This window comes from Arvicola amphibius, chromosome 1 (genome assembly GCF_903992535.2).
Source record: "Arvicola amphibius chromosome 1, mArvAmp1.2, whole genome shotgun sequence".
Lineage (NCBI taxonomy): Eukaryota > Metazoa > Chordata > Mammalia > Rodentia > Cricetidae > Arvicola > Arvicola amphibius.
The window spans coordinates 93,884,658-93,894,587 of NC_052047.1; the positions used below are offsets into that span (position 1 = coordinate 93,884,658).

Consider the following 9,930-nt stretch of genomic DNA (forward strand, 5'->3'; position numbering starts at 1 on the left):
TGGTGGTGGCAGGCTTGGGGGAGGGGCACAGCTCTGAGACCCTTGGCCCACCAAGCTGTCCTAGCTTCTTCCAGACCCCGTGTGTCTCCTTTGCCCGCCACATCCTGGCACTCCAGCTCCTGTGAGAGGCAGCCACTGTGTTTCCTTGGTTCCTTGTTTCTCTGGGCTCTGAGACAGACCCTGCAGGCTGCCTGGTGGCTCCTGAGGCGACTTAAAAGCAAGCGGCCCAGTGGGCAGGCTTCACTTTATAAATATCTTGGCTGGCCCAAGGGCTGTGCCCTGTGGGACCTGTAACCCAATCCCTCAGGGGCCACAGCCCTCCCAGGTCCCAGAGAGGGCAGCCTGGCCCACGGTGGCCCTGCTTGGCCAGCTACTCAGAGCACTGCCAGCGTCCAGGACATCCTAATCATGTTGTCACACCAGTGGGGACAAGCTGTTCCTGCTGTCCCCTGGGTGGAGACCGGGGGCTGCCGTCCTGGTGACCACCTTGAAAATGAATAAGTGAACATGGAGGTGTCACCTTGGACAAGATAACTGGGCTCCTCCCACCAGTCCTGGGTGGTGGGGAGACTGGTCACTGCACTGGTGGCTGGGGCTTGAAGTGTGGACGGTCCCCCGTGGCAGCTGCAGCCACTGCTCGCCCCCCCCTCCACCCCCCAGAGCTTGCAGCTGTGTGAGTGGCTTAGGTTTCTGGGAGGGGGGTTATTTTGGGGTTGGGAACCAGGAAGAATGAGGGGCCCTTCCACGGAGGACAGGAAACCTGGTGGCCCCAGCTGCCTTCTCCCGTTGGCCCACCTGGCATGGTGAATGCCGTCAGTCACCACACAGGAAATGTCCCCAACGCTTGCCTGTGTGAGTCACTGAGTCTCAGGGGTGGAGGGGGAAGGAGTCTCCCTGTGAAAGTTGTAGAGCTGGATAGAATGTTCCAGAAAGCCTTCACTAGGTTGTTAATGGCAGTATGGCATAGTACTGACACAGAGTCTCACATAGCCCAGGCTGGCTGACAACGCGACATATAACCAGGAATGACCTCAAACCTCTCAGCCTCCCCAGTGCTAGGATAGTGTGCCACCATGCCTGGCCTTGGAGACCTCTGTTTAGAGGTAGATACTTAACCCATGGGAGCTTGGCCCACAGTGACTGCTCTGGCAAGACTTAAGAGACACCTCTGTTCACTTCAGACTGGGTCTTACATAACCCAACCCAGGCTAACCTGGAGCTCGCTAGGTAGCGGAGGCTGCCCTTGAATTCCTGTTCCTTCAGCTCCTGAGTGCCGGATGACACCAGGATTGTGTGGTATCTGGGGTCGAGCCCAGGGCATTGTACCTGCCGTGCTAGCCCCAGATCCAGCAGACAAGCAACTCAGAGTTACAATAGGTTTTTAATATTAAAGTTCGGGCATTCAAACCAGTTGATCCTCATATGGTGACTCAACCACCTGGGGGCAGTTGTCCTGGTCTTCCCTCCTGCTGGTGATGATGATGGGCAGCCGGGCTTTGACGGTAGACAAGGACCAGGGGAGGTGGATAGTGACAACAAGCTCATAGCTCGTTCGCATGATCTCGTTCTCCTGGGAGCTGTTGCTCACGGACAGTACCAGTGGCAGGGTGAAGGCGCTGACCACTGTGGTGCTGTTGAAGGCTGGGATGCGAGCGTTGGCCGCCTGTCGCAGCAGCTCACTGCTGTCTGCCCTCCGGCGCCGCTCGGCACTGGGCGTGAAGCCCTCGTACTGCACGTGGGCGTAGAGGGCAAAGACCACTGTCTTGATATACTTGCCCGTGTTGTTGCGGATCTCTGTCGTGAATGTCACCTTCTCACCCGGCACGAAAGTGTTCTTGCCCATCTGCACCTGCAGGCTCACCCAGCCCTGGCTACAGCAGCTGTAAGATACCTTCTTCTCCACTTCCACCAATATGGGGTTCTATAAAGGAAGAGGATAGACCCGCTGAGGACCTATTGCTGCAGCTCATGCAGGCTGCGGGGGACTGTGGGGAGACTTGAGACCCAGACTTCGGTCTCCCTGACTTGTGTCTCCAGGACGGTGGAGCACCAGGAGACTCAGATTGGAAGATGGTTGGTTCAAGGCTAGCCTGGGCCACAGAAAGGACAGCCAGGGCTATAGAATGAGACTTTTAAAACGTACAGGACAGGGGCTGGAGAGATGGCTCAGTGGTTAAGAGCATTGCTTGCTTTTCCAAAGGTCCTGAGTTCAATTCCCAGCAACTACATGGTGGCTCACAACCATCTGTAATAAGGTCTAGTGCCCTCTTCTGGCCTGCAGGCATACATGCAGACAGAATATTGTACGGAAAAAAAAAAAAGTACAGGACAAAGCTGGCGGTGGGGCACACCTTTAATCCCAGCCCTCGGGAGGCAGAGGCAGGCGGATCTCTGTGAGTTTGAGGCCAGTCTGGTCTACAGAGCAAGTTCCAGGACAGCCAGGGCCGCACAGAGAAACCCTGTCTGACTCAAAACAAGAATGCTTCTTGGAGTGTTTAAGAGTTTGTCCACTTTGAAAGCTGGATGTCTCAGCTCACTCAGAACCCTAAGCGTCCATGTATTTGTACAATGATTTCCTGTCTGAATTTACTCTGTTGCTTTATTTCTGTTATCACTATTATGATCATGGTCGTCATCGTCACTGAGACAGGGTCTCACTGGGTAACTGAGGTTGGCCTCTAATGCCATCCTCCTGCCTAAATCTTTCAAGTGCCAGGATGTAACTGTTACACCCAGTTCATGCTAAATTGATTTTTGCAACTTTATCAGAGGTCATGGGACTTGAATGATACAGGCCCTGGGGTGGGGCGGCAGCTCCCAGGTGACTCAAAGGACAAAGGCACCTGCTGCTAGGCCCAAAGACCCAAGTTCAGTTTCCAGGCCCCACCTGGTGAAAGAAAAGAACTGACTCCTCCCACAGGCGTCCTGAGGTCCTACACTTGCTGTGGGCCTGACTCCCATGACTCCCACAGGCGTCCTGAGGTCCTACACTTGCTGTGGGCCTGACTCCCATGACTCCCACAGGCGTCCTGAGGTCCTACACTTGCTGTGGGCCTGACTCCCATGACTCCCACAGGCGTCCTGAGGTCCTACACTTGCTGTGGGCCTGACTCCCATGACTCCCACAGGCGTCCTCTGAGGTCCTACACTTGCTGTGGGCCTGACTCCCATGACTCCCACAGGCGTCCTGAGGTCCTACACTTGCTGTGGGCCTGACTCCCATGACTCCCACAGGCGTCCTGAGGTCCTACACTTGCTGTGGGCCTGACTCCCATGACTCCCACAGGCGTCCTGAGGTCCTACACTTGCTGTGGGCCTGACTCCCATGACTCCCACAGGCGTCCTCTGAGGTCCTACACTTGCTGTGGGCCCCCTTCACCAAGGTAAATAAATCTTAAAAAGAAGGAAAAAGAAAAGTACAATCAGGTTAACAAGGGATCCTCATAGGGTCAAGGGTCTACCAACCTTTGACCTTCTGACATCACCTTCCACTCTCAACCTCTGACTCCTGCATCTCTCATTCCCCCTTCTCAGCAAGGGGCCATTTCTCTCTGCCTGCTACACCAAGAGAGATTCCCTTTGAGCCCCTCCTCTGTGTTGAAAACTTCAACTTCACATGTGTAAGAGGGCCTCTGCAGGCCTCACGGAACCCGCCGCCGAAAGTGAGACAAAGCTGGGGTTTACAGGTGGGCTTCCTCACCACGCCTCCACACCGGGCTCTGGGCAGCCCCAGGACCTTTGCATAGGCTGTACCCCCACTTGCTGATAAGTCACCTTTAGTCCTCATGCAGGCCCCAGAACGGGTGCCTGCCCATCCAAGGGCACCCAGAGGGCATCTCTCCTGTGCTTGGCTGGATCACAAGTGCCCTTCACTATGGAGGTGACAACCTCTATGTTGGGACTGTATCACTGGTCTAAGCCAGGCCCGAGCTTCTACCAGTCTTCTCTCTCTCTTTCTCTCTCTTTCTGTCCCCCATAGTGTCATGGGCCATGAAGCCTGGGCATGCTGACAGTTCTCTCAGCGGCACTGAGGAAGGACTGGATCGTTCCCTGCAAACGTCCTGGGCCCTGTTGGGTGTTGGCCTCCTGGCTCTGCCAGAAGCTTCCACGGTGCAGCAGCCACTTCCACCAGGACCCTCACTTGAGTTTTAGGAGGTTTGGGGGTGCTGGTGGGGAGCTCTATTATGAACCGTAAGCTGCAAGATGTCCCAGGGCCAAATATCACAGGGTGTAAAATCACAAAGTTGAGAGTCACCCTACCTACTAGGCTCCTGCTTTGTTGTTGTTGTTGTTATTATTATTATTATTTTATCAATTATTGTGTTGTGTATGTATATAAGGCTGGCGGGGGAGAGCCCAGGTTTCAGCATGCATAGGGAGGTCAGGGGCAACTGGCAGGAGTTGGTTCTTCCCTTCTCTCTTCAGATGGGTCCTGGAAATCAAACTTAGGTCATCAAGCTTGGCAACAATTGAAAGACCTGGATAAATCCAGACCCCCCCTAGCAGGAAAAAACAGAGCCAAAAAATCTAAGCAGGGAGGGAAGAATCAGAAATCTAGGAATAGCCGGTTTAGTTTCAGGAACTAGCTGAAGATAAAGTTAGATTGTAATCTTGAGAATAATCTTGAGAAACAGGGAGTTACCCCCTTGTGATCGTCACTAGTATTTTTGGAATTTTCTGTGACTCCCTCCCTACTCCCTTCGGATTACTGGGCTGTGGTTTCTTCCCTTAAAAACCCCTTCTCCCAGTTACTCGGGGTCGAACTTCTCCCCTACGTGGGTTATGAGTCTTGGCCCCAGTGCACTGGTTCTTGTCCTGTCAAATAAACCTCGTGTGATTGCAGCAAGGATGGTCTCTCGTGAGTTACTGGGGGGTCGTGTTATCCCGAGACTTGAGTGAGAGTCTCCTCAATCACCTTTACCTGCTAAGCCCTATTACTGACCCCCACAAGCCACCTGTCGTGGAATCATTCCGAAGCCTTGGTACCTGGATGAGGTTCAGCTGGCGGAATTCAGAAATCCCTTGGATTAGCAAGTACAGCCTCTTCTTGGCCAGGATATGCTCCCGGCCCATGCACAGGGCCTGCACAAAGTAGGAGACATGGCCGATCTTGCTGTTGAATGTGGACGGAAGCCTGGGAGGTAAGTTGAAATGGAAGTCAAAGGTGTGGCTGCCTGCCCTTAACCAATTATCTGTAAGCAAAACACACCGAGGCCGTGCGTGAGAACCTTCCAGAACCTTGGTGGCAGCACTGGGGCTGGGGCTAAGCACTAACACCCCCATGTTTTTATTGATCGACATGGGCCCTCCTACCTTGCCTCCTTTTCTGTGAACTTATTTTTCTTTTCTTTTTGGTGCTTTGAGACAGGCTTCCTTTGTGTAACTGTGGCTGTCCTGGGACTCGCTCTGTTGGTTGACTAAGCTGACGTCGAACTCAAGAGATCCACCTGTTTCTACTTCCTGGGTGCTGGGATTAAAGGTGTGCACCACGACTGCTCAGCTATTACATTTCTATTTACCTGTCTCTTTTGTGTGTGTGCCTGTGTCCAGGCTTGGCAAAAATGCCCTTGCCCGATGAGCCCTCGCATTGCCTCTCCAAGCCTCCCTCTATTTTGAGATAGTGTCTCTCTGTGTAGACCAGGTTCACCTTGGACTCAAAGATCCTTCTGCCTCTGCCTCCTGAGTACTGAGATTAAAGGCGTGTGCCCTGCTGTTCATCTCTAAACCTTTTAATGGCTACCTGTACTGAGCAATTTCCGGAGACATCAGAAGCACTACTTGTTGCATTCAGGGTTGTAGGCTAGGTACTTAGCACACATTTGGAAAACAGTAGGTGCTCAATAAATGCCTAAGTAGCTGAATGAGTCATAGGGTTTTGTGTTGGCCTGTCAGGAAGAGCTTTGACTGGCCTGGAGGTCACTGTGTAGGATGACCTGCTCTCCTAACCCTTCTGCCTCCCTCTCCAGTGCCAAGATGACTGGCATGCACCACCACACGCGGGTAACATGATGCTGGGAACGGAACCCAGCATTTTGTGCCATAGGCTGGCTCCAAATGTTCAGCAATCCTCCTGCCTCAGCTTCCAAAGTGCTACTGTGCTCAGTTAAATGTTAACTCTTTTAATGACACTCGGCTTGGTGGTACAGAGTTTCTCTGTAGCTTTGGTGCCTGTCCTGGAACTAGCTCTTGTAGACCAGGCTGGCCTCAAACTCATAGGTTCTGCCTGCCTGTACCTCCCAAGTGCTGAGATTAAAGGGATGTACCACTACCGCCCAAATGTAAAACCCTTTCTTTTTTTTTTTTTTTTTTGGTTTTTTCGAGACAGGGTTTCCCTGTAGTTTCTAGAGCCTGTCCTGGAACTAGCTCTTGTAGACCAGGCTGGCCTCGAACTCAGAGATCCACCTGCCTCTGCCTCCCGAGTGCTGGGATTAAAGGCGTGCGCCACCACCGCCCGGCGTAAAACCCTTTCTTAAAAACAAGACAAGGTTCTGGAGATGGCTCAGCGGTTAGAGCACTGGGTGCTCTCACAGAAGAACAGGGGTCAGTTCCCAGTGCCCACACGACAGTAATACCAGCTGCAACTCCAGTTCTTGGGATCTAATGTTCTCTTCTGATCTGGGGAACCAGGTACATACATGTTTAGTCAGATACACAGGCAAAATATTCATGCATATAAAAAATATAAAAATATTACAAAACAAAACCAGGGCATGATGGAGCATGTTTTTTTTTTTTTTTTTAATTTTACTTACTAGCTCCAGTTTCCCCTCCCTCCCTTTCTCTTGTCCCCCATCTCCCCTCCCCGGAACACACTTTTTTTTTAAAAATATTTATTTATTTATTTATTATGTATACAATATTCTGTCTGCATGTATGTCTGCAGGCCAGAAGAGGGCACCAGACCTCATTACAGATGGTTGTGAGCCACCATGTGGTTTCTGGGAATTGAACTCAGGACCTTTGGAAGAGCAGGCAATGCTCTTAACCACTGAGCCATCTCTCCAGCCCCACACTTTTTAAAAAAAAAAAAAAAGTTACTTATTATGTATAAAGTGTTGTATCTGCATATATATATATATCTGCACGCTAAAAGAGGGCATCAGATCTCATTACAGATGGCTGTGAGACTGAACTCAGGACCTCTGGAAGAGCAGCCAGTGCTCTCAACCTCTGAGCCGTCTCTCCAGCCCTGGAGCACACTTTTAACCCCAGCACTTGGGAGGCAGAGGCAGGAGGATCTCTTTAAGTTTGAAGCAAGTCTGACCTACAGAGCAAGTTCCAGGACAGTCAGGACCACATAGTAAGATCTTGTCTCAAAAAAACAAACCAAACTAAACCCCAAATTTGGAAACCCTATGAACACCCACAACAACCCAGTAACCCAGTTTGGGAAGGAAATGGAGTTCCCAGGATGCTCAGGTGAAGTGATGTGGGGAACCTAAGGACTTCCCACCGCCAGGTCCCACCCACAGAACACTCTAACTGCCCCAGTGGCTGTACCCAGCCCCTGCCCTAAGAGTGAAACAACCTACGCTCTGGACTCGAAATCCTACCCATCCCCACCCTGGAAAGCTCCGAGAAACTCTGTATAAACCTGCCTTCTTTCCTCCAAGTCTCTTGTGTGAGGCTTGTTGTGCAGTGTGACTTTGTGGTATTCCTTGGCTCCTGACTGCCAGGATACCTTTCCATCTGAGCCATAATAATTACATATGCTAGAGCTGGATTGGCAGGACTGAGGACTTTGTCCTGAGCGTGCTGTCTTCCCCTCCTCCCAGGTGACCTTCAGGACCCCTTTCCTGGGTCTCCTCGAGTCTTAGTACCAGAGGGAGATGTTCATGAAAGCTGACAGGAATGATTTCTTAGAGGGCCTCTCACAGCCGTTTGTGGGACTGAATATATTTATTACCTTCCAAGAGGTCATTTTGGATGTCTCTGTCCTGATTGGTTCCCACATCTTCGTATCTTCACAATGGTCATGATTTAACCTGACTTCCCTCTATCTATCTCCAATCCATGTCATGATACTCCCTAGGGATTTTTGATTGACTAGCGGATGTGTTTGCCTTTCTGCCCCCGGCTGCTGGCTGCATCCTTACCTTTTATTGGGAATGTCTTTGTTTTATGTACGTAATCTGCCTTATTATTGCAAATAACATCTCTGCTATAATCACGGGTCTCTCCAATTTCTTCATTCCATTCAACATAACCCCTACCGACGAGCTCCACTTTCACAACAGGGTCCACAAGGGTACTGTTGAGGGTGAGGACCACCTGCCCGTCTATGTTCGAGCCGGCCAGGTAGACTGCATCTTTGGGCAGCACCACCTCGATGGACTTCACCACAGACATGGGAGGTTGGGCGGGGGGAGACACATCCTTCCCCTCCCCCGAGTGCCACCCAGCTCCCCCTGGGCTCCTCAGCTGTGGTGACCTCTGTGACATCACTACACCCAGAGTTCTGGGAAGAAAGACAGGTTCTCTGCTAGCCTAGGCTGGCCTTGAGCTCTTTCTGTATCCAAGGATGACCTTGAACCCCTGATCCTGCTGCTGTGGTCTCTGGGACCATCGCTCCCCAGTCCTGACTCTTGCTTCCTAGGACAGCATAGAAAGCCGAAACCCTCCAGTCTGTCACCACATCAACTTAGGATGCCAAAGCCGGAAGCTGCCTGGACAGCTTTGTGTGAAGTTTGAAGTAAAATAAGCCAGAAGGCTTGGGGGTTTATGCCTTTAATCTCAGCACTTGTGAGGCAAGAGGATCACCAAGTTTGTGATCAGCCTGGGCACGTAGTGAGAGTTTCAGGACACTGAGGTCCTGATGCTCCGTGGGAAGATCCTGTTCATTGTCCGTGGTCTGTCTTGACTTGCCTTGTGTGATTGCTTTTGTAGACAGTGACATCATGTCTCCCTGTTTTATTATTTAAATAAACATTTAAATTATTTATTTGTTTACTTACATGTGTGAGGCCACGTGCACGTGAAGGTTGGAGCTCATGGAAACCAGTTTCTTCCACTATTCGTGTCCAGTGATTGAATTCAAGTCATCGGCTTGGCAGCAGGTACTCTACCACCACCTTGTATGCCCTGGTTTTTAATGTTAATTATTTTGTTGTTTGCATTTTTGAGACAGGGTCTCATATAGTCCAGACTGGCTTGGAATTTGCTGTGTAAGTGAAGATGACTTTGAATTCCTGGTCCTCCTGCCCCTACTTTCCCAGTGCTAGGGTGCCAGGTGTGTGCTGCCAGGCTATGCGGTATGGGACATCCCTTGCCACACGTATAAAGCCTATCTCACTGGGGAAGGCCCTTTCCCCAGATCTTAGAGATGAGGGCCTGGATACTGTTGGGGTCACAAGGAGACACTTCAAACAAAGTTTTTGCTAAGGACTTCCAAGGTAGAGAAGGAAAGGACAAAGTCCTTCCCATGGCCTCTGAGGTCTTACCTGTTCTTTGCCCAGCTCTGGGGCCTCCTCTGGCACCCCTACCCTAAGCCTTCTCCACACCCCATGCGTCCTTGCCGTTCCCAGACCGAAGTGCCTCTGTCCCAGCCCCCACGTGGCCGCTGGTCACTTCTGACCTCATGGCTTGTGGTTGTACTTGGAATTGTCCTCTAAGACTTACTAATTTTCTTCTTGTTTGGTACCCTAACCAGAATTTGCTTTGCCAGAGACCCCAAATGCTGGAGCGAAGGGTTGGACCCCGCAGCTCTGGGCTCTCTGTTCATCAGTTCCTGAAGATGCCCAGTCCCTGCCAAGGATGGTCAGAATGGAGCAGGCCTGGGTGGAGGGGGCAGGGAGGCGCTGCCTGCCTGGACAGCTTGCAGAAGGCGGGAAAAACCAGGTGGAAAAGAAGCCCTGCGGGTGGGTAGCATGGGGTGGGGGAGTCACTAACAGCGCCCTGATGTTACTCAATGCGCCTGGGGATGTTCAGGAT

General features: G+C 51.5%; 1 protein-coding gene across 1 annotated transcript; it reads right to left on the reverse strand.

The window, feature by feature from the left end:
• Window positions 1–1,402: 1,402 nt before the first annotated feature.
• On the reverse strand, window positions 1,403–8,349 carry Arrdc5 (arrestin domain containing 5). The gene is made up of 3 exons (XM_038321187.1): window positions 8,097–8,349; window positions 4,987–5,192; window positions 1,403–1,921 (listed from the first exon to the last, which is right to left on the reverse strand). Exons 1-3 carry the CDS (start codon window positions 8,347–8,349, stop codon window positions 1,403–1,405), a joined length of 978 nt encoding a protein of 325 aa, XP_038177115.1.
• Between the last annotated feature and the right edge of the window lie 1,581 nt (window positions 8,350–9,930).

Coding starts and splice junctions, on each gene's coding strand:
- Arrdc5 (XM_038321187.1), bottom strand. CDS start 8,349: ATGTCTGTGGTGAAGTCCATCGAGGTGGTGCTGCCCAAAGATGCAGTC. Junction 5,193..8,096: donor AAAGACATTCCCAATAAAAG/GTAAGGATGCAG, acceptor TTTTGCTTACAG/ATAATTGGTTAAGGGCAGGC. Junction 1,922..4,986: donor GCCAGCTGAACCTCATCCAG/GTACCAAGGCTT, acceptor CTTCCTTTATAG/AACCCCATATTGGTGGAAGT.